Source organism: Hippopotamus amphibius, chromosome 5 (assembly GCF_030028045.1).
Source record: "Hippopotamus amphibius kiboko isolate mHipAmp2 chromosome 5, mHipAmp2.hap2, whole genome shotgun sequence".
NCBI classification, from domain to species: Eukaryota; Metazoa; Chordata; class Mammalia; order Artiodactyla; family Hippopotamidae; genus Hippopotamus; species Hippopotamus amphibius.
In genome coordinates, this window is record NC_080190.1 from 6,182,533 (window position 1) to 6,207,663 (window position 25,131).

A 25,131-nucleotide genomic window follows, 5' to 3' on the forward strand; every position below is an offset into this window, starting at 1 on the left:
TTGGTTCATTTCTATCAATCTATCATAGACCAGTACTGCACATTTAAGTTTGCTGCTTGATATGGCTAATATCTGGTAGAGCGAAACCCCTTATACAATTCTTTCCGTATTTTTCTGTACCGTCTCACTTATTCTCCGTATACATGTTAGAATCTAGAAAGAAATCACAATAAATGGGAAGAAGATTGCGTTAAAGTTGCGGATAAACAGAGAGGAGTCCGCACCTTCTCAGATGTGTGTTGAGTGTTGCAGTTTGCCTTCCAGAAGGTGATACTCGTTCATGATCTTCCTGCCTGCTTTTCTGAAGCCTCCTCAGCACCCGCTCCTGGCCTTCCGGTTGTCAGTTATCGTCACATTTTCTTTGCCAATTTTCTAGGTTAAAGTCGTTTAATTCACGTTTTAAATCTCTTGTTGGGGGTTAGGAGTCTAGCGAGCAATACCGCTCTTTGCCTCTGAGATTTGGAGCTCGCTGATGCCTCACGGGGCTGAATGTTAAGAGATCAGACTCTTCGTTATTACTTGAAAGCTGATGGGAGGATTTGGTTTCGGTCCGTGGCCAAGTGGACCTGCTGCAGTTTCACTTCCGGATTTGAGAGTCATCTGTCCTGCGGGCCAGGGTCAGACCTTGCCTCACAGGGTCACTACCCTTAACGTATGTGAGAGAGGGGACCAGGATGAATGTGCTGTGGACAGATCCGAGAAGGGAGGGAGAACCCATAAACAGAGCCATGAACCAAGTTTCTCTTCCCAGTCTCTTCCATCGTGTATTCACTTTTCCTCCCCTGGAGGAGCTGGGAGTGGAGGCAAGGTCAGGAGTGCTTCTCTAATAGAAGTTCCTGCGCACGGAAACAAGGATGGGGTGGGTGCAGGAGTTGGGTGCAGGAGATGGACTCTCTTTCAATACTTAATGATGCAGTTGAACTTCCCCCTTAGGTTTATCAACTGTTTGTGATTCTTGTTTCTTTGAATTGCCAGTTCACATCCTTTGGTCACTTTGTTGTTGAGCTCCTTGTCCTCTCTTATTGACTTGCTGAAAGCTATTTACATATTATGGCACTGCTTTGTTTCGAGCCCAAATCTTGGATGAAGCATTATCATCCATTTCTTACTAAGCACTTTTAGGTGTTTTTTTCCTTCTTATTTTTCTTTTCTTATCACTGTAAATGGGATCCAATTTTCAATTTTATTTTAGTAGTGGCATTTTCTTGTGTTGATTTATATATATAAATTCTGGGACTAGTGTGTTTATTAAAATGTCTTGCTGGTTTTGTAGATGTTCAGTTGATTTTCTTGGGTAATCATATCACCTGTAAATAATTTCTCTTTTCTAACAGTTATGTCTCTGAATTCTTTTTTATTACTTTATCATAGTCTCTCAAATATAAAGAACAGTTTTAAACACTTGTGCAAATAGCAGGAATCCCTCTTATGTTTTGGTCTTTCATGTGAAGGCCCCTGGCATTTCACCATTGATTATGATATTGACAGTAGATTTAAGAGGCAAGCTCATTATTTTAAGGAAAACTCTATTTCTGGTGTTCAAGTAGGAATTTTCCAGATTTTTCATAATCTGGATTAAGTAGGCAAAGCAGTTTTATATCAGTTGTGTATTGATACATACTGTTTAATAAACTACCTCAAACTTAGTTGCTTCAAACGAAAAACATTTCTTTGGCTACTGAGTCTACAAGTCAGGGGTTGGCATCGAGCAGTTCTGGTCTCTGCAAGGCTTGCTGGGGTGTTTGTGGGTCCGTTGTCCATGGGGTGATCAGGCTCCGCTCCACATGTCTGTCCCTTCCCTTCAGCAGGTTGCCTAGGCTCCTTCTCACGGGAGGCTGGAGGAGCTAGATGGAACAAGCCCTAACGCGAAAGCCCATTTCAAGCCTCTAGTGGGTCCCAGCTGCTAACATTCCATTATGTGTCCGGTAGTCAAACCCAGTATCAAAGCGTAGGGAAATGGGAAAAGTGCTATCCCAGCCCCAAAACTGCGAGGTCCTTGGGGCGCAGATAGAGGGACAATGAAGTATTGGGGCCATTCTAGCAACCAGCCATAACTCTAAAGTTTCCTTTGTCCTGTGTGTGCGTGTGTGTGTGAGTGTACGTGTGGTTTGGGGGTTAGTAAAAATAGTATGAGAATAATCTGTTTTTGGGGACTTTAAAAACTTTCCCTTGGGCCCTGCATCTATATGGGAACATAAATCTCTTAAGATTTTTCACCTTCTTACATGGTCATTGGTTTTGCCATTTCTTAGCCAATTTTTAACTTAGCCTTTCCTAGAAAATCTTTATTTTATCCCTGTTTTCAAATTTATTAGTATAAATAGTGTGTAATACTTGATTGTGATTTAAATGTTGTACCTATATTTATACACACTTACATTTTATCTTTCTCCTTGTTCAGACAGAATTTTAGATAGATATTTGGTCTATCTGAAGAATGGTCTTAGATTTATTAATCAAATCTACTGTTTTTATTTATGGCTTCTAATAACTTCTGCTTTTATTTCTTAACTCCTTCCTCTCAATTTTCATTGTTTTGGTTTTGTTTTTTCCTAGTTTAATGCTTAGTTTGCTTATATTCATATCTCTTGGTCATAAAAGCATTTAAAACTACACCTTTTCCTGCTAGTAAATTTTTGGCTCTCCCCCCCACCCCCAGCCCCACCCCATATATTTTGATGAGTAGCATTCTTTAGATAGAATTTAAGACATTTTCTACCTTGAAATTTTGTTTCCTTTTTCTGTGGAGAATTGCCGTTTAGGAGATTGACATAAATCTCTTGCTGGATGGATTTTTCTGTGAACTACTAAATTCCAAGACTGATGCAAATTTTAACATAAATATGTGAAAAACCTCCATCTCCTTATTTTGCCACCACTCCAAAAAAAATGAGTATAGATGTAGAATTCCACCGACTGAGTATCTCCTTCGAGTATTCCTTTTTTCAAAAAAATCTTCTTAGCAGTGGTTATCTGGTCAAGTGCATGGCATCCACGTTGCAGATGGATGCGTTAGAAGAGTTAGAGGTTCATGAGTACTTTTTCTCTCCAAAGACTACTTCCACGGAGGCTTCATTTTGAATAGCCAACCAGTTTGTTCTCAACATTAAACACGATTTTTCCATTAAAATCCTACTCTTAAAAAAATTAATGATGAGAATTTTAGTCAAATTTAAATGTCATTTGCAGGTGTAATTTGCCAGTAAGGTATACAGAATATAAAGAATTGTGGGATTTCAGAACATAGAAGAAACTCACCCAGTCCTGCGGTTACCAACCTTTTTCATCATTCCCTGCATAAATGTTCATTGAGCACTTACTGCATCCCAGACACCATGTGCAGTGACTTCCGAATCCTCCCTTACCCTTCCTCCCAGAACAGAGGAGAAATTATTTAGTTATTTGAAAGCCAAGGCTTGCAAGGAACCTGTTGCAGTAGATAAACCAGCATTATTGTGGGATGCAATCTGAGGCTTTTACTTTAATAAGAACGACTCCCAGCATCCCACTGCTACATCCTTGGAACCCCAAGAAGCCAGGTTGACAACCTATAAGTCTGTCATTTTTCAGATAAGGAAGGTAAGGCTGAGAAGGTCAAAGGACTGTCCAAAGATAGATGGCAACCCAGTGGAGGAGCAGGATTTACAGAGGCTGAGATGGAGCATAGGAAGGGAGCCAAGTAAACACATGTGAATATCTTTCCCTTTTAAAAGTTTCGTTATCAATATAGAAGTTATTTAAAATCTGTCATACATTTATTTTTTATTGAAGTAGAGTTGATTTACAGCATTGTATTACTGCTGTACAGCAAAGTGATTCAGTTATACATACATTCTTTTTTTATTCTTTTCCATTATGGCCTGTTATAAGATATTGAATATAGTTCCCTGTACTATACAGTCGGTCCTTGTTGTTTATCCGTTCTGTATATAAGAGCTTACATCTGCTAACCCCAACCTCCCATTCCATCCCTCGGCTAACCCCCTCCTCCTTGGCAACCACCAGACTGTTCTCTATGTCCATGATTTTGTTTCATAGGTAAGTTCATTTGTGTCATATTTTAGATTCCACACATAAGTGATATCATATGGTATTTGTCTTTCTCTTTCTGACTTACTTCACTTAGTATGATAATCTCCAGGTCCATCCATGTTGCTGCAAATGGCATTATTTCATTCTTTTTTATGGCTGAGTAATATTCCACTGTATATATGTATCACATCTTCTTTATCCATTTATCTGTCAATGGACACTCAGGTTTCTTCCATATCGTGGCTGTTGTGAACAGTGATGCTATGAACATAGGGGTGCATGTATCTTTTTAGATTATAGTTTTGTGTGGATATATGCCCAGGAGTGAGATTGCTGGATCTTATGGTAATTCTATTTTTAGTTTCCTGAGGGAACCTCCATACTGTTTTCCACAGTGGCTACACCAACTTACATTCACACCAACAATGTAGGAGGGTTCTCTTTTCTCCACATCTTCTCCAGCATGTGTTATTTGTAGATTTTTAAATGATGGCCATTCTGACTGGTGTGAGGTGGTACTCGTAGTTTTTATTTGCATTTCTCTAATAATTAGCAATGTTGAGCCTGTTTTCATGTGCCTATTGGTCACCCATATGTCTTCTTTGGAGAAATGTCTATAAAATCTGTCATCAAAATTAAATGGCTACCTTCCTTTGGCATTACCTTTGGGCCCATGGAAGTTGCAGTAAATATGATTCCCTGGGCAGGATTAAGACAAGATCTTGTAGACTCGGGAAGGGGCATTATCCCTGGGGAAGGGCAGCTGGATGCCTCTGGTTGGCTATTTGTGCCAGAGCACTCAATTGGTTACAGAAGGCAGTTTCCCTTCTTTTCAGGGACTCTGGAAGGTTCATGATGAAATCTTCCAAAAGGTACATGAGCAGGGCCAGGCTAGACCTGGATTGCGTTAGCTTTGTCTAGTCACAAACAGTGGGCAGCATTAGAAGAGTCATAAATCTCTTATTCACTTTTTTTTGTGACCAGAGCCCCTCATGTAACTCAGCTCTTTAATAAACAGTGTTGAGATTCTCTGCAAATCAAATGGAAAAAACAATAAACTCATGTAACCACAGTGTCTGCCATGTTTTCTCACTGTGTGTCTGTTTACATGTGTGGCTTCCATGGTCCTGAGTGTTGTCCTCAGGCCCCTCCCCCCTTGCCACCTCTCCCCTCTGTCTCTCAGAAGCCTCCTGATCACAGTCCTGTCTTCTCACCTCTACCGTGGTCTCCTTTCTCCAGGTTGGGGTGGGCATTCTCCCTGGGGCCTCCACTGTCTTAGTCTGACACCATTGTCTTCCCCACTTACACTGTGAAATCTTGCAGAGCTGGGCTAGTGACCTGTGACTCTTGACCCCAAGACCTCCAGCAGGGCAGGTGCTTGATAAAGGCTGGCAGGTTAAATACTGACCTCATGATGCTGTGAGTGCCTTGATACCAGAGTTCAGGTGTCAGACATCTCCTCTTCTCAGGTGTTGTATCCTTTTGAGGATGGGGAGTGTGGTGATTCCTTTTGACTCTGTGGGCTGTATGCAGTACATAGGAGATGCTCAAGTGTCTCATGGATGAAGGGTGGATGTTTTGGAGCGGGAAAGAGAAGCCTGCTTTAATATGGTGGGGATCGCCAAATAGGGACACACCCACAGCAAAAACAGCCATTGTGCTTCTATTTTAGGGTGGTGGTTAGGGGCTGTTGGTTCAAAGGCCAGGATCTCTGAGACCATTGGTTTGCCAGATGGCCTGCACTGGAATCACCTGCTTGTTAGAGCTTATTAGAATGCAGATTCATACCCCACCTGGTACCCAACCCTGAATCAGGATCTCAGCTCTGCTGTTTTGGGGGGGCCTGCTTGTTTATCAAGCCTCTTAGGTGATTCAGCACCTAGCGGTGCTGGCCAGCTATGGTCTAAGCAGGCCATCCACTGCCAAGTTTCCAAATTTGGTGTTGTGTTCTCCATGACTTTTAAATTTTTAATTAATTAATTTTAAAATTTATTTGATTGAAGTATAGTTGATTTACAATGTTGTGTTAATTTCTGCTGTACAGCAAAGTGATTGTTACCCGTATATACATTCTTTTTCTTATTCTTTTCCATTATGACTTATCACAGGATGCTGAATATAGTTCCCTGTGCTATACGGTAGGACCTTGCTGTTTATCCATCCTATATATAATAGTTTGCATCTGCTAATCCCAAACTCTCAATCCCACCCTCCCCCATCTCTCCTCCCCCTTGGCAACCACAGGTTCATGACTATTTTAGAGGTGTACATCACCTGTGCTATTGTTTACTTACATATTTTTTCTTTTTTTTTTTATTATTTTTTTGGGGGTACACCAAGTTCAATCATCTGTTTTTATACACATATCCCCGTATTCCCTCCCTTCCTTGACTCCCCCCCCCCTCGAGTCCCCCCCACCCTCCCCACCCCAGTCCTCTAAGGCATCTTCCATCCTCGAGTTGGACTCCCTTTGTTATACAACAACTTCCCACTGACTATCTATTTTACAGTTGGTAGTATATATATGTCTGTGCTACTCTCTCGCTTCGTCTCAGTTTCCCCTTAATTTATCCTAAATTTTCCTTTAAGTCAATACATATATTTTACTCAAATTTATTTAAGAAGGAAGTTGCACTTCCATATTATACATAGAAGGCCATGAATATTGTAAAAAATATTTAGTCATAAATATTGTAAAAATCAATCGAAGGAGCACAACACAATGTTGTTAAATTTCAGATAATGGTGCCTGTTGATGGCCCTGAGCTGGAGACCTGCCCCCTCTATGAGAAGGGTGCACTCCCAGGGCGAGGGAGGTTGGTGGCACATTGTACCCAACGCCTTTGTCCTCATTAGAAGACTTGGGAGGAAACCGAGAAGGGAGTAACTTGTCCCCCCATGGACCTAATGTTACACCCACTGGTGGATCTGACCCTCCGAGGGGCGCTGATGCGTGTTGGGTCCCAAGACTGGAGGTCTGAGTTCCTTCTGTGACAATCCCAAGACAGCTTGCTAGGGGGGAGAAGGCCAGGTTACAGTGATGGAAGAAAAGAGCCCTCCTGTGACCTGTGAGAGCTTTCAGTGGTCCACCCCTGGTGTGAGTCCCAAGGCAGGTGAAGGCTAAAGGCTGGGATCACGGGACATGTAGACAACACCTGAAGGCAGCTGAAGCCTGGCTGCACAAGCAGTGCACGGATGGAGGCATTGTCTTGTTAATGGGGAGGCTGGCATTTTCCTCCTGGACCCTGGACCCAGGCCGTCAACCCAGGAGAGTTTTCATGCACATCCCTTGACATCGTCCGGACCTCATCTCTCTCTAGCACATCCATTCAACACATTTATTTAGCATGTGGTAGGGCCAAGGAGTGGTGCTGGGGCTGCGGTCACAGAGGAGAGTAAGACACCATCCCTCTCTCAAGGACCAGCTCCCAGGTGGCCAGGTGATGACCACCTCCGCTGCATAGGCTCTGTGTCAGGAAAAGGAGACACAGCACTCAGAGGGCTCAGGGCAGGATGGAGTTGCCCCTTGCAGAAGGATGTGGGCCGCTCTCCAGGTGGATAGGGGTCCTCTGTACCTTGAGCATGCAAGGTAACGTCCTGTGAGGCAGAGAACTGGCCTGTCCATCAAACTGGACACCCCACTGATGTGGGTGGGGCTGGCAGAGGGCAGAGCTACCTGGAGCCCCATTCACTACCAGATCACATCTGGGGAGGTCCAGGGGGCTGCAGGAAATCTGAGGTTGGAGGGGAAAGCCAGGGACAGAAGTGAAAAGTCGGGGACCTCGGTTGCTTGGTGCCACCTTTGCGCCAGGAGAGGGGAGCCTGGCCCCCCGGGCCTGAGAGCCGCAGTCTTGGGCACCTCTTTGCTAGCAGCCCAGCTTCTCTTGAAAGCCTGCCCATCCACAAGCCCTGTTCCTCTAACTTACGCAGCTAATTTGGACACCCTGCGGAGGAGGTGGCGGTGTGGCTTCCCCGACAGACATGAGGCCAGCACGAGCACAGAATCCTGGAAGGTTAAAGGGAGAGGGCACTGGGGGTCAGCCGACAGCCCAGACCACAGTGACTCTGGGTCTCAGGTGACCACAGCAAGGTGAAGCCCCGGGGTTTGGGCTGACCCTCTGCCAGCTGCCAGGGGTGTGAGCTCTGACAAGGCATGTGGCTTCCCCAGGGCTCACTCCCACCCACCCTGTCCCCATTCCCACCCCTCAGTAACATGGGGCCCATACAACCTACTGCAGCACTTTTGACTTGAGATAACATATAGGGAAAGCACGCTGTAAACTGTAAACCAGAAGATGCCTGGTACAAGATCGTCATTTTTTTTAAATTTATTTTTATTTATTTATTTATTTATTGGCTGCGTTGGGTCTTCCTTGCTGCACATGGGCTTTCTCTAGTTGTGGCGAGTGGGGGCTACTCCTCATTGTGGTGGCTTCTCTTGTGTGAAGCACGGACTGTAGGTGCACGGGCTTCAGTAGTTGTGACACACGGGCTCAATAGTTGTGGCTCACGGGCTTAGTTGCTCCGTGGCATGTGGGATCTTCCCAGACCAGGGATTGAACCCATGTCCCCTGCACTGGCAGGTGGATTCTTAACCACTGCGCCACCAGGGAAGTCCCAAGATTGTCATTTATGACCACACATGCTCATACACACAAGTCTCTACACAAAATCTTCCAAGAAATGAGCAAAGTCCAGCTCTGGGGCAGGAGCATCCTTTAATGCTGAAGGACAAAGTGAGTCTAAGTGTCAACCCTTCCGTCATCGTCCCTGGCCTGAATTCCTCTTTTCCCTCCCTCTCCCTTTCTCAAAGTCTGCCCTCCAGGAATCTAGAGAACTCTGTACTCTGTGTGTGTGTGTGTGTGTGTGTGATTTCAGGAGGAGAGTTTCTCTCCATATGGCTCGGATTTACGCTGATACTGTCAAGTTGCAGAATACAAATTGTATGATTTCCACAGAAAATCGATGTGACAATTTCTTTGCTGCCCGCCCAGCCCTTCTCACAAAAAGGAATCCTTAGGACACACTGGAAAAGTTAGTGGAATTACAATGCATGCCAGCCCGTGGACCCTGCCTTCTTTGAGTTGTTTCAATTTTTCCATTTTCTACTTGGGAACAGGGAGGTACTGAAATATTTACAAGAATATCATAGGCCAGCCAGTGGTAAATATGTCTGCTCTCTGAGAGACTGGAGCTGTGTCTCCAGTTGGGGGGAAAATGAAAAAAAGATAAAGAAAAAGGAAATTTATGAGGCTATGGTTTTTTGACAGCGAAAACTAAATATCTATTTTAAAATAATTTTGGGGTTTCCTCTAGAAATTTGTTTTATGGGGAAAGTCACTTAGAGGAACAGGCCAGTAGACCTGAGCACGCTTGCGTACATAAAAGGCATGATGCTAGGACTAGCAGAAATGAACATATTAGTGTATGCTTTGTTAGAGATTTCATGTCCAGGTGGTTTTCCTAGATGAAGAGAGATTCAGAACTTTTGACCTTTATTAAAATAGGAGTTGCCACCCTTGATGATTTCATTCTAAAGCTGGAGTTTTTGAGAGCAATATCCTCTTTGTTTAAGGAATTACACAAATATTTGGCTTCTCGTGGGTCTGTTTGGGCTCTAGTCTCTTCTAACAATTGCATACTAAAACAGGCACCCCCGGGCAGTGGCCCTCTCCTAAGCTTAGCTTTCTCTAACATATTTAAAAAGCAAATAATTTTGGTATTGTGGTCTGCTGCAGACATCATTTGTACTTTCGCCAGGATATTATTTGAGAACTGCAAAGCTCTCTAGGTATTACATCCGTATATAAACCATGTGTTAGAAAGATATAAATTCAGTTTTGAAATATTTGTTAGACTGATTTTGGCTTTCAATCTGTGCCAAACATGTGCTTTGGTGACGGATGGAGTCATGTGGACCCTTGAATGAAACTCTTTATTGTGTATAGACTTTGTCTCCTAGCAGTTGGGTTAGACAAGCTGGGAGATTAAGAGGATCTGGTTACTTAAGAGGTGTGTTCTTGAGTGAGCTTAAATCTCTTTTCCTCCTTCAAAATATGTCACTAAGTTATTTGGTCTCAAATTCTGTGCCATAGAAAATATTGTCAGACACCCCGAATTGATGGAGAATAATTACACTTCAGGCATTTGCATGTTAACTTCAAATTTTGAAATCAGAACATGTTCCTAAGAATTGGTTGAAGTTTTTTGGCTTTTGGGCCAGTGAACTATTCAAGGAAGCCTGAATCTAGCACTGCCAGATGAAACAGAGGACTCCTATGTCAATCTGAATTTCAGATAAACACTGAATAATTTTTCAGTATAAGTATGTCCCCAGTATTGCATGGGACATACTTATACAAAAAAAATCATTTGCTCTTTATCTGAAATTCAGATTGAGCTGGAAGTCAGATTTTTGTTTGCAACATCTGGCAACTCTCCATAGATCCCAATTTATTATTTGCTGTCATAAACAGTGATGATCAAAGAAAATTCCTCAGGGGTGAAGGTTTTGTGGGATGGAGATGGAAGAGATCTCAGTCCAGCTCTTCCACATAATGAAAACGAATGTTCTGTCTGAACAAAGTCTGAAAGCAGACCAGTAATAGATCACATCTATTGCACTTCCTATTGGACTTGGGCCAATACCTTTTTTCTCCTGATATACCTCCATTTCCTCATATTTCCCCTCCTTGCTGTTTCTGTGACTCCTTGAAGGCAGAGTCAAGTTTAATTTCAGGAAAGAACACACAGCATGAAAGCTCCCAGGAAATCTTTCTTCCCTCTGTAATGGCTACTTCTCATTGAGCGCTCCCAGGTACTGGGTGTTCCCACAAGCCATCTCCTTGAATTTTCTCAACTATTCCAGGGGTGAAGTTCTGCGTCCTCCACTGTATACATTAGAAAGGTCCCACCTTTGGTGAAGGGCAGAGCTTGAACTGTCCTTGATCCCATGGAACCCTGAAATGCTGTGGGCTGTTATCCAACACCACCTGCCCACACACCACTGAGAACAGCAGAAGAAAAATCCCCACCGGGTGTGAGGACCAGCCTCCACTCTTAGGGGAGGATTCTGGCTGACTCAGCAGTTTCTTTGTTTGTTTTAGAAATAAGCCTGTTTAATATTTTTAACTCACAAAGTTTCACATACATAAATTAAAACAAATGTGATCAGTTAAAAATCAGCAATATAGAATAAACAACAAGTCCTACTGTATAGTGCAGGGAACTATATTCAACATCCTGTAATAAACCATAATGGAAAAGAATAAAAAAGGGCCAATACATATGAGCAAATAATTCTCAAATTAAGAAAAGAAAATAACTGATAAAAATATAAGAAAGTTGAACCTCAGGGACAAATAAATGCACGTTGAAGCAACAAAGAAATATGTTTTTTTCTTTACCAGCGGTCATGTATTTTTTACAGGGCTTTTTCTTTATACTAGTTGTCTCCTGAGTCGTCAGCCTGCCAGGGCCTGGTCATTGCTGAATGGATGGGAAACAGTCCTAGTTCAGATACAGCAGAGGCAGGAGGGAGCCCTGCCCACTCCCCACCCCTGACCCACCTTCCGTCCGTTCAGGGAGGCCACCGGCAATGGTACCCCCTCTTGTTGACTCAGCTCTGGCACACTGTGTGAGCAGAAACAGGAAAAGACAGGGCCAGCTCCTGGTGTCATCAGCAGCCTTCTCACAGCAGTGGCACGTGAATGACACATCCGTGTTAATTTTACAGAGAATGGAAAGTCCATGTAGAATAACGAATGCATCATTAGCGTGACTTTTAAACCAGGGCAGTGCTACCCAGCCACCAATGCACCTGCTCTCGTAAGATACTGGTTGCCCAGCCAAGGATCGGCTGCTTCTGTTGTCTGTGAGAATAGGTCAGAATAAAGCTGGGTATCATTGATAGGAAATTGCTGAAAAATTCTTAAACCGAACAGTTTTCTTGACTTTTTTTGGCTTTATCTGTGTAAAGGGGAGCAAGGACTTAAAGACAGGTAAGCCCATTGTTCAGTTTCAAAAACTGAGATCAAACGTATTTCTGCTTAGAATTATAAAACACCCTCCTAACTCATTCTAGAAGCCTAGTCAATATTTGTCAAATCACATAGAACTAAAACGTCCCCGAACTCAGGACTCCAATCCTGTGTCATCATCATTTGGGGTACCCTGTTTGACTATTTAAATTAGGGTCCCCCACATTCAGTGGGCAGTCATCAGCTAGAAAAAGTCCTAAGAATCACATCAACCCCTGCCTCCTGATAGCCACACTTTCCCCGTGATCGTTAGGACTTACTTAGGCAGGTGTTCCCCAACTCAGCAACCCCCATCCTCAACTATCCTTCAAGTCTAAGACTCCCTGTCTTGCCCTGCTCCCCCTGCCGTCCGGCCCAAGCCACAGCATCCCTACAATTGAGTTCCTGGCAGGTGGCGAGTGGGGAAGGGAAAATTCCTGAAGTAGGGGCAGGAGGTAGAGGATATGGTCCCAGTGTTGCATCTTGGCATTCTGACTCTATTTTCTTGTAAACACGCATGGGGTTTAGGTCTATAAACTCTTGCCTGAGTGAAAACTTAGAGGGGTTTTCTCATAAAGAAAATGAAGTGTTTCTCAATGGTGGTATGAGAGTCAGGCATGTTCACAAGTGTTGCAGAGCCTGCCTTCGAGAACTCACTGAGTCTGTAGGAAAGGCATTCAAGTTCAAATAATCAGCCTGTGCTCATAGTCTTGCGGGCAGCGCCTGCTTGCTGGGATTTCGTGCTCCCTTGGTGAGCATGGCAGGTACACACTCTTGAATAGAGAAGGAAATATTAGGCTTCTGTGATGACAGTTTCTATTCTAGTCCCTTAGTTCTCTGTTCTGATTTTAATTTGGTTTTTCAAGGAAGGTTTCCTGCTGGGAAGATAATTAGCAGAATGCCTGAGATGGGGATTCTGGTTGACTTGCCAGCTCTTTTCCATTAAAAATAAGTAAGTTGGAATTCTGGCTTATAAATACGTCTCACGTGGGTTTGGTTCTGTACATCAACCTGCAAGGAGCCAGACGATGCCTGGTGAGCTAAAAATCAGCGACCCGTCAGAACCTCTGTGATGAGAACCGCACCCCGGGACTCCTCCCTGGTGTCGTTTTGATCCCAAGGTCATGTGAACTTTTTGTTTGTTTGGTAATAATTCATTAAATAAATCCTGTCTGCATATGAGGATTATAGCCGTGAATTTGACAAGTAAGGCCTCTGCCACTTGCCATTTTAGATTTGGGGGTGGGGTGGTAGAAACAAAAGGATAAATAAATGACACAGATTTCGGAGCTTGTATATGCTGAACAAGGAACAAAATAGGATGATGGGCTGGAGAGAAACTTGGGATGGATGGAAGGGTATGAACTGGGGCAGCCTCTGTGAGGTGAGAATGAGCTGAGACATAAATAGTGAGATTTGAGGGCAAGCAGAGGTTTGAGAGTAGAGTCTTCTCAGCAGAGGGAACAGCAAATCCAAGGGACATGAGGTAGGACATAGCTGGACATACAAAGGGTCAGAAGGGTGGTCATTGTGGTCACAGCAGAATTGGAAAGATGGAGCTCTCAGGGGACAAGGTTCCGGAACTCACAGGCCTCAGGAAAGAATTTGAATTTTATTCCACGTGTTTCCTGGCCAGAGTGAGTGTTTATTGTATAGTGTGGCTGGAGCGTAGATCCTAGAACTTGGCTCCCTGGGGTGGCTTCCTGGCTTCACAGGGCTTTGGACATGGGCGAATTCCTTGCCTCAATTTCTTCACCTACTAAATGGGAATAAACATCCTAGGGTTGTTGCGAAGTTTAAACAGGTGAAACTTATAAAAGATTAGCCTGGGGTTTGGTGCATAGCACTTGCTTAATTAGTGTTCACCATTGTAACCTGGAAATGTTTATTAGTTATGGAATCTATACTCAACATTGCATTTTTGCCTTATGAGTAGTTCTCACTTATCCATTCTTCTCCAGTCTTCACGCACTCCATTCTCAGGCAAAATGTCTGATTTGCTCTGCATAAAATTCTACGATGCCTTCCCATTGCACTCAGATAAGAGCCAAACGCTGCCTTATAAGGCCCCAGCATGACCTAGGCCTCGTCTACCCTCTGTACTTCTGCTCACACCTCTGTCCGTGCCATTTCTCACTCCATTTTAGCCATACTGGCCCTTTCTGCTCTAGACCACACAAAGCTACCTGCTCTATTAAGGCATTTGTGTTTGTGTTCTCTTGATGGGAAACCCTGCCCTAGACTTTTGTTCTTATCAAATATACCCTCTCCTTTAAGATTAGAGGAGGGGGAGCCTGTAGCTGATGAGGCTATGAAGAAGGGTTCAGCTAGAAAGTAGAGTTTTTAGAAAACAGAAGAAAGCGAAAACAAAGCACAAAAGACCCAACTGGAGTTGCTGAATGTGGGCGATAGAAAAAAAAGATGGTGTCCAAGATGTTGCCGTGGGACTTATGGAGCGGTGAGTGCTGGTAGCTCTAGCAAGGCATGTAGGATGGAAGATACTTTGTTTTCTGACTGGGGGATGGGGGGAAACCTTTGGTTTTTAAGCAGGCTGAGTTCAAGGTGATGATGGTGACAAGACAAAAAGTGTCCAGTAGATATTGTAATACAGACCGCGCTTGGGTGAATTGGCCAGATGGAAAAATATTGATTCAGGCAACATCGGTTTAAAAATTAATGAGTTCTTTTGGGGACAGTAAGAGCAGGGAGGGAGGGTGGCCAAGAGCTGAGACTTGGGGGACATTCAAGTCCCCCCAGGAGGAAAGGGGGCCAGAGAAAGGCGTATGAGTGGAGAAGACAAGCCCAGGTTGGAGAGGTGGAAAAAAAACAGAGCCACCAAGTGCTACCGATTGGGGAGTGTATTTCAGCAGGAGGTTGTTGACGACAGTGCTGCAGCGAGGATATTTGTGCCCTTGGGGTGGGGGGGTCTTTAGTGTAGATGCTAAGTGGCTGCTCTGTCATTGTTGTTTAATTCCATCTAGTAAGTTTACAGCAGTGAGTGGCATAAACAAGTTTCTATTGTCCTTTTGCTGTTCACTTCAAAAATTGCTCCTGGGGTAAGGTTTTTTTTTTTTCTACTATGTTAAGGGTTTTTATTTTTAAATTTTTTGATAGTCATTATTTATTTATTTTACATCTTTATTGGAGTATAATTGCTTTACAGGAGTGTGTTAGTTTCTGCTGTACAACAAAGTGAACCAGCTATGTGTCTACATATATCCCCATATCCCCTCCCTCTTGAGCCTCCCTCCCACCCTCCCCATACCACCCCTCTAGGTCATCACAAAACACTGAGCTGATCTCCCTGTGCTCTGCAGCAGCTTCCCACTAGCCATCTGTTTTACACACAGTAGTGTATATATGTCAGTGCTACTCTCGTAGTTCATCCTAGCCTCCCCTTCCCACCCTGTGTCCACAAGTCCCTTCTCTACATCTGCGTCTCTATTCCTGCCCTGCCACTAGGTTCATCAGTACCCTGGGGTAAGATTTAATAATTAGTTCCATTTTTCACTTATTTCTTGCAAAGTCAATTTTGGAAAATTCTGACTCCCCATCTTCCACCCCTAGAAGTATTACAGATAAATTCCTGCAGCATGTCTTTGTCCCTGTGATGAAGGACAAAGTGAATGAATGCATTTGAAATGCAAAGGGCTTGGATTTTGCCATAAATTCTGCCATTTATTATTGGGAATTATTAGAAATAACCCATGTAACTTCATAGTTCAGTTTCACTACTTGTAAAACAGGACTTGCATTAGCTTCCACTGACCAGCAAAGGAGTATAAAAATGTAAGTTAGTATTGTAAATGATTTTGCTCCCCACAGAGAGGAGACACTTTAGGCATGAAAAGTTATTTTTATGTGTGGTAGAGACAACTTGTACTTGGGGTATGAATCCATTTGAAACATTTATGGGAAGCAATAACTAGTTTTGTTTGAATTTTTAAATGACATATAAAACATCTTTTCAAAGTTGTAATTGTTACATGGTACTTGATTGCTTTTAATTCCAGATGGGCTATGTCCTCAGCAATGCCCAAGGCTGTGTATCTGTGATGCCAGGAAAGCTGGTAAGAAAGTAGAACATCACAAGTCAGTTTGTCATCATGAGTCCAACTGATTGATTTTTTTTAAATCTTTTATCCATCATAAAAGTAATATGTCTGATTATAGAAAAATCAGAGATACCTGCACACATAAAGAAGAAGCACAATGATTTCATACCCCCAACATTCGGAAGACCCTCAAGAGCATTTTGGTATGTTTCTTTCCAAAGACTGATTAAAAAACAAAAACAAAAAACTAAGGTAAATGACATCCACCTACACTTTGCATCCATGATGTCACTTGGCCCTCTTGCCAGCCCTCTGTGGTGGACAATGTCCATAGCCTTCTTGGACATGTAAAGGATTTGCACATCAAGGAGGGCAAGAGACCAGCCCAAGAGCATCCGTGAAGCCTGTGGTGGATGCGTGACCCATCTTCTGACTCAATATACTGCAGCTGCTTCCCTTATGTAGGCTGCGTCTTGATAATTTAGCCTTCCGGTGTGGACAGCTACAATCCTAGGCTGTGAGCGAAGCTGGTTCTGTTTCAGTATCCTTTTATCAAAGCATTTATGTGATGTCACTTGGTGTCACTTTCCTAAACCAACTTTTCACTTCTGTACTATTTCAGAGCCTTGTAGCCAATAACCAAAAGAATGTCAGGTTTTTATAGCACCTTGTTTCTGTGTTCTGTAGAGTTCTCTGGATGTACTTGGGGTGGGGGGCGGTTTCCACTGCCTAAGGATCAAATAGCAGTGTTAGAGCAGAGATGGAGACTCTCTATTTGCTGGTATTTGGAGCCATCAGTGATAACAGCCATCCATCTCTGAGTCTTTCGATTTTTTGAATTGCTCTAGAATGATATTCTTCTTGCAAAATGCAGACTAAATCTTCAAATTATTATTAATAGGCTTCATTTGGAAGGATAGGTTTATATTTACAGGAAAATTGAGGACAGTGTAGATAGTTCCCCTACACCCCAGTTTCCAGTTTCCCCCTGGTTTTTATTAACATCTTACCTGAGTATTGTACAATTGTTACAATTAATGAACCAGCACTGACAATATTTTTAACTACAGTTCATACGTTATTCTAATCTCCTTATTTTTTATCTAACGTCCTTTTTCTGTTCCTCAGGTCCAGGCAGGGTTCCACAATACATTTAGTCATTATGTCTCCTTAGGCTCCTCTTGGCTGTAACGGTTTCTCAGACTGTCCTTGTTTTTGATAACCTTGACAGTTTTGAGGTGTGCTGGTCAAATGTATTGTAGGATGTGCATGTATTGGCATTTGTCTCAAGATTAGGTTGGGGTTATGGTTTTTAGGGAGTGAGATACAGAGGTAAAGGGTCATTTTCATCGTATCCTATGAAGAGTACCTCCCCACAAGGAAACGTTGGCTGTTGATGTTGACCTTGATCATCTGACTGACAGTAGTGTTTTTTAGGTTTTTCTACTGTAAAATTACTCTTTTTTTAGATTAACTTTTGCCATGGTTCTTTTGAACATCCTTGAGCTACAGCATTTAAAAATCACATCCCTAATTATCACGCATGGAGTCTGCAGATGAGATGAGAGATTGACATAGTTATTGGGATAAGACTGTAGACAGGAATCTGAACCAAGGAATTATGTTTGTCCTTTAGGGGGACATCGCCCCCATGTTTGCCTGGACCAAGACGCTGCTCAGTAAATTTTATAAGATTTTCTTTAGCTCTCAGGTATTTGGGGCTAAGAAAAATGCTTTATGTGTTTCTAAGACCATCTCCCCAGAGTCTTTTGCAGTTCATAATGGTTGCCTCAATTCCCCCCACCCCCAGCTAGATTCTTCTAAGGAATATTTATCTTAATCCTACTTTTGGTACCTCAGATTAATTCTCCTCTCTTAGGTTCATGTAGGTATTGATAGTGATTTCCCTTTAAAGCCAGAACTCCAGGCATGATGTTTTATCTTGACTAGTAATCTCATCTGAGGTTGTTTCCCCAGTGGCTCATTGGGCTGCTTGAATGGATACCCACACAGTACTGAAATCCCTGCATCTTCTAATGATGGATATGAAGTTGTTATCTTCACACTTTCAGCATGGTTTGGTTGGAGAACCACTGTCTAGGAGTCTGGAAACCTGGATTCTGACATCCTAAACTGATTTTGTGCATTAAGCTTTTCAGAAGTCCTTTGACTACACTGACTTATTTGAGCTTCCTTAATTAACCCTATGAGAATTAGGGGAGGAGAGAATGTGGTCCCCATTTTGTAGAGGGCAGAACCTCAGATGCAGACTTTGACTGAGGGCGATAAATCAAAGAGGAGTCAAGACCAGAGCCAGGTCTTGCGGCTCCAAGACCTTCTCATTGTTCACTATCTCAGAACTCCGTGTCAATCTCCACCCCTGGTGAGCTGAAGCCCTTACGTGGGATCAGGGTGGTCTAGACTTCCCTTAGTAAGCTAGGTCCAGGAGGCTTGGCCTGAGCAGAAACAAGGCAAGGCTTCCATGGGCAGCCAGGCCCTGGGTGACCCACGCGAGGGGGGATCTGAAGTCACTTTCGGGGGTGTCTTTATTACTGGCTTTTCCAAGACCTTAAAAGCCATCACTGCAAAGATTCTTGCCTAAGGGACCAGATCTATAACTTTCATCTTCACCAGCCATAATCAGGTCTGAAGATGACAAACTCACACAAGCAAAGTAGGCACACACCTGCCTCATGGGAAAGCTAATTGAGTTAGAAGCCCAAATAGCTAATATGCTTTTTTTTCCCCCACTGTGAGACTGCAGCAAACTGGCCATTTTATCAGAAAGACAAGCCATGTATCTGGCTACTCAAGAGAAAGAGAGCTGGAAATTCCTCCCCAGGATAAGCTATTCACATTTTTCATTTAGTCAACTGAGTTTTGTTGATGCCCAAATATTTGGAAAAACAAAATGTATGCAAACTGTATGTTTTCTAAGGTCATATTTTTTCCCCCTGGGTTTCTAGGGCTTGAATGTGCGGCCTGCTTTTATGATTTGTCAACAAGATCACGCCATAAAACACGTTCTGATATCTCACAGCTGTGTGTAATTTATTCTATCCATGCAGTACAAATAAGATTTTTATTTGCATCATCTAAAAGAAATACCAGCGTATAAATATATAAGCAAAGCTCATAAGAAACCATCTTCTGACTCCATATACTGCTGGGGGTGGGGGAGAGGTATTGTGAAACCAATTAAAAAGCTGAGAGATGGCTTCATTATCCATGGGTATAGATCATAAATACTGTACTCAGCAAATAGCGTAGTTATTCAATTTCTTTAAAAGGTTGCACAACATTCTACAAGTTCTGGCACAGTCTGCCTCTCAATTCTCCTTGGAATATTTAGAAAATAAAGCCTCTTAGAGGGAAAAAAAAATCAGCCCCGAAGGACTTCTTTTGGATTAAGATGTTGGAATATGTAGGTGAAAAGGGGAATTGTTCAGTGGTTGGAACATTTTGCCTTTAGGAGAGTAAATAACTCTTTCTCTGCTCCTAAGAGTTTTGGAGGAAAAAGGTCCAGGGGAGGAAGAAAGTTCTTTATGTTTGGTGCAAGCAGCTTCAGTTTGATTATCGAATAGGAAACCCCACGAAGGCATTTCCCCCCCCACCCCTGGCATCCCCCAAGTCAAGGATGGGCCTTGCTGCGTCTCCTGGCCTGCCCGCTGGAGACCTGAACTTCATAGCACCATCTCTTTTCTTCCAAGACATGCAGCTTCTAAACGAGACCCATTAAATGCAAAGACTTTTTCTCTAAGTCTCTGAGGCCGGGGTGATAATCTTCCAGGCCTTTGAGCATCATGGCTGGAATACCCATGGAAACCATCCCATCTTCCCTACTGCGGCTGGGTGGTGGGTGATAAAAGACTCCAGTTTTAGATTCAACAAGCCTTGGGCAATTGGATTTGCGATTAAGTACTCAATTTAACAATTCGCTTGTGTTGGAAACGTAACTCACAGAGCTGCCAGGAGTAGCTTATAATCAAGTTGGCTTGTTTATGTAGAAGAAATTTGAAAATGCTTGCAATCACTCTAACAGTTTTACCTGGCTTTTCAGAAGATTAAAATCTTAATTAAAATTAAGATTAAAATTAAAATGCCAGGGTCACTCTTGGCACGGGGCGTGGTTTTCATTGGTTGAGGGGAAAGTTCAGATAAATCTGCTATTTTCACTCCATAATTACAGGTATTTCAAAGCCTTCCTAATCCGATTCAAACAACACACTAGCACTGTTTCAAAATAAGTTCGGTCAGTTGCACTCTTAGTCCGGCTCTGCAGTAGCTGTGTAACTGGATCAGAACTCACTTCATTTCAGTAAATTCAACATGGGAATCCCCCCGAGAGTCCTGAGCAAGAGACCGGGGTCTTGGCAAAGCTAGAGAATGACGCTGATGAAATACCAGTTGGTGTTCTCCACGCTTCATGTGGATTATCTACCTCAGGGCTCCCCGGCCTCTGCCTCGCTTTATGGAAAAGCAAAGCATTTGCTGACCCTCTGCTGACATGTGCTTCCCACGGCTCTGGGTGGGGCTGGAAGGTTCTCATCTTCACGTCTAGGCTTCTATGCTTCCCATCCTGGCAGATAAAGGTCTCCCCTCCCTGTCCATCAAAAGCAGCCCTCCCCACCTTGTTTTTTCTCACATTAAATTTTATTTTGAAATCATTTTAGATTTATGAAAGAGTTACAAGGACAGCACAGAGCGTCCCCGTAGCCCTGTTTTTTTAGGATCCTGGTTACTCTCTGAAATGGTCTCATTTGTTCAGTCATGTCTCTCCCAGTTAAGAATACGAGTCACGAGGGCAGCTTGATCTGGGTCCCTCTCTTACATACACAGGATGGAGAGGACCAGGTGTTCTGGGGCGAAGCTGTATTTAAGAGATGAGGATCCCAACAGTGTAGGCAGGGGCGGGGCGGTGCAGCTCCAGGCGACAAGAGGGCTGAAGCACAAAGAATGGGCTTTCTGAATGGAAGAGATCAGGTCTAGAGGGCCCGTCACAAGGAAGGCAGTCAACAGGTAGTTCAGTGAACGCGTGAGTGAGTGAACAAACAAATAAGTGGGCCAACGACTGGACCGGGACCCGTGGCTAACACCTGGCTGGGCTGGTACCTATGTCTCACTCCAAAGCCCCTGCTCGCAATGACTCTGGGCCATCTTGGAGCACATTAAAGGGCATGACATCAAGCCACTGGATGAAGTTCATTTATTCGACATCTCTGTGCCGTCAGTGGCTGCCCCGTCTGCAGCCAGGAAAGACTTCTGTTGAATTCCATGCAGACAGCCGTTCTTTCCTCCATCCTGCTCTCCACCAGTGTCCGCACCTGTCACCACCCGGAGCCAGCCCCCTCCGCTTGCACGGCTGGAACCCTCATCTCTCGAACACGGGTTCATCCTTGAAAACGCAGCTCACCCCAGCCCTAGACCACAAGCCCTCCTCCTCTTGCTCCCCCAGCCCGTGGTCCTCGCTCGCTCTCTCCCCACCCCATGTGGCTGATGGCCCCAGCTCATCGCCTCTGCCACTGGCCATAGTCTCAACTTTCGGTTCATCCCTGGTCCCTTGACGCTCAGCAACTGGGAGTTTTAAATGCTTTGTGACCAGCTTGAGAATTTTCCAGAGAGGCTGTGTCGGAGAGTTAATACTCAAGTAGTAATCCTTTCGTAACCTGAATATAACTGCAGACTTCCACATTGAGAATGATAAAATGGTGTGGATTTAAAAGTATTTGGAGAGCTGTAAAATGTCTAGGATTAAAATTTCAATACCATTTGTGCCCAATACATGCGAACTCTTTAGTAACTTGAAACTGTGCTATTATGACTCAGGTCTGAAAATTATGAGTCTTGGTTGAAGAAATGGGAATACCATGTGAGGAATCAGCTCCCATCCTTTACCTTGAGGGATAGGCTGTGGTTGTACCAAATAGCAGGAGTGTGACCTCATGGGGAGCTAGCCCGGAGAAATGACCGTATTTGTTAAGAAAGCGATACACTCTCCAGAAGAGAAAAATGTTATACTTTCCATGAGGATTGTTTATGGAAATGGGGCTACCTTGAACCTGTGTCAGTATATTAACTGGTTCAACAGGACCCCAAGAAACAAGATCATATAATCGTTGATTGGATGACTTAATTTTTTTGCATGAACCAGTCTAGTCAGCCCGAACCGACAAATTAATTTTGTCTATAGAATCACTCCCTGAAGCACATAAAATTAGCCTCCGTAAGTACAGAGAGCAGAGTTGGCATTGTGTTTAACTGATTTGCTGGGACTTCAGTAAATGGATTTAGTCCTAATACAGCTAAAGCCTTGAGACTTTTAATAGAGCTGATCTTAAGCAAAGCATTAATTTGTCATTTAAAAAGTCACAGCTCGTGGGTTTTTGTTGCTCGTTGAAGGACAGAATTATATACTTTGATGATGCTAATCACCCAGCACATGCCACAGGGCTTGAAGGAAAAAATTAGCTCGTGTTTTCTTTACGTTACAAAATTTTTTGGTTCGATTGACAGAGAATTAATCAGTTTTAACACTTAACTATGATTTAATAAATGATGGTGTTTCCGTGGCCTTATTTAACTTCCAAATATTTTCATTGAGTCACTGATGTCATAGTTCTGATGCCAAACTCCTTCAGACTGGAGTAAGCATGGGGATTTTTCTTTGTGTCGTAGGGGTGAACTTGGGAAGCAGGTTCGTACCTTCCGTGCAACAGGCCAGCATGAGGGACGGGAGAGGAGCTTATGAAGTGGTCAGTGCCTCTCTTTTGAACGGAGACCCATGGAACCCAAAGAAGAACGCCGACTCAAAGGTCAGTTTTTTGGGTTTTGTTTTTCTTCTTGGCTTTTCAATGACTGAAGTTTAAAAATTACATTAACTGCCTTCACGTTCTCTTATTCAAGTTTTGTCTTTATCTACTTTAATCCCAACTTTATCCTTTCTTATAAAGTGAAATCCTCATTATTAAGAAGATAAAATGCACACTGATTTTGATGTGACAGTTCTGATGCATCTCAGCACTCTTTGCATTTGTGGAAAATTATTTTTTCAAGCACACACCAGGGATAACATTTCCAGATTATACAACTTCCAGCTCATTTTACTTGAGGGCTGGGTATTTTTTTATGTTCATGTCTGTTTTATCAACATTTTGGTTTTATCAATCAATTATTGGTAGAAACATTTTAATGCAACTTTTTAAAAAAGTTCGTAACGAGTTTTAATGAAGTTTTATGCTTTATTTGCTTTGACACAATTTGAGTCTTCTGTGATGTAAAAGAATAATCTGAAATAGTTGAAGTATTAGTGATTAAATTTAATATTTTGATGAGTTTTGTCTGACAAATCTAAGTGACTTAAATTTCAGAACGTGTTGGAACAGTTGGAAAGTGATAAAATCTATAGAAATATGAGCTTTTTGGAGAGATTATACAGATGGCTTTGTCCTTGTGTTATGTGGAACTATTTTTAGATTATTTTTTATAATAGAAAACAGATTTTTTTTTTTAGAAGAGCAGTTGAGGTTGTAAAAATCTTCTGTCATGTTCTGGAAGGGCTGCAGTGGCCCACCTTTATGTCTGTAATGATAATATGATTTACTTCATTATTTTATTTTCTAAAGAGGCTTTCAGCTGAAAGTGAGCATTCAGAAAGGTTGGCTTAACGGATCCAAATGACAAATCTAAACTTTTTCAATATTTCTGCTTCATGGAGACTGTTGCAGACGGAATATACAAAACACAAGTCAATCACAGTGACATTGATGCTGTTTCCTAGAAGAGAAACTTGACATTAAAGAAAATTTCATCGTGCTACTAATTTACAGAATTAGAAACGATATGGTAGATTCAGAAAAAGAGAAGTATGCTATTTTATAAAGTATATCTTTAAAATAGTGATAGGCACTAATTCATAATATAAAAATATGGAAGAATCTAAAGTTACTTGGGTGGCAGAAGGCTTTAAGGGAGTTTTTCCCTGGTGGTAGGATTGCCAGATTTAGCAATGAAAAGCACAGAATGCCCTGTTAAACTTGGACTTAGAAAAACAATGAGTATTTGTTGACATAAGTCTATCCCGTGCAATATTTGGGATATTGCTGTTTATCAAAATCCAGATGAAACTGGTGTGCTGTGTTTTGTCTGGCAACCCTCCTTGGAGGGCATCAGAGCAACAAGCTGGACCTCAGTGTGCCTCTGGAAAGGACCAGTTCAGGGTGGCTTCAGTTTCTGACCTGCAGCTTCATCCTTACTACCAGCTAGCCACCTCGCAGACATCAGGAGGAAGGCCAGAGGGGAAATTGACCCATCCGCTGTGGCCAAGCTCACAAGCTGATGACCGGGGCCCACCAACACCATCTTTGTAGAAAACCAGGAAAAACCATTATTGTTTGATAGCTGTCCCAATTCCTCTAGGACTCTACCTCCAGGATTAGAATGAGGTGGGTAGTAGGCACATACCTACTGACTAAAATAACTCCAGGTTATTGACATTCTTTAAGGAAATAGGGAGCTAGGTGATTTGGGGAACGGCATCCTGTCATGATGCCACAGGGCTGATCTCAACATATGGCTTGTGGAGTCAGCATCATGGCTCTGTAATGACCACGTGCACCCTTATTTGGTGGTTAACCACTAAGACCCTGCATGAAAAGGGGTGCATGGAAATGTCTGTTAACATGCGTGTGCGTGTGTGCGTGCCGCAGTTCTCCGCCGGGTAGGTGTGTATATTTGTTGTGGGAATAGGGATCCTGCCAAATGGCGTGAATGTGTACATCCTCCTTTGTTATCAAAATAACAGTTAACATTGTGATTTTAAACTGCATTAACAGGGTGTATCTTCAAGTATGCAAAACATGCTCACTTCACGTATATACTTTGCTGCACAACTGTGCCTGCCAGACCTTAGAATATAGGCTTTTAGGTTTGCATTCCTGCTTTCCTGCTCCCCTAATTTATTCCTTGCTGCTCCGTTTCTTTCCATTCAGCCAGTCTTTGACAATTTGACTTAATTGGTTTGAGGGAAG

The 25,131-nt window shown here is 42.9% G+C and overlaps 1 protein-coding gene across 1 annotated transcript in view; it reads left to right on the plus strand.

The window, feature by feature from the left end:
- Nucleotides 1–25,131, plus strand: part of ADAM12 (ADAM metallopeptidase domain 12) — a 352,080-nt gene that overhangs the window by 25,030 nt on the left and 301,919 nt on the right. The window contains exon 2 of the mRNA XM_057734683.1: nucleotides 22,781–22,917. Within this exon, the coding sequence (XP_057590666.1) occupies nucleotides 22,781–22,917 (137 nt within the window). The remainder of the gene's footprint in view (nucleotides 1–22,780; nucleotides 22,918–25,131) is intronic.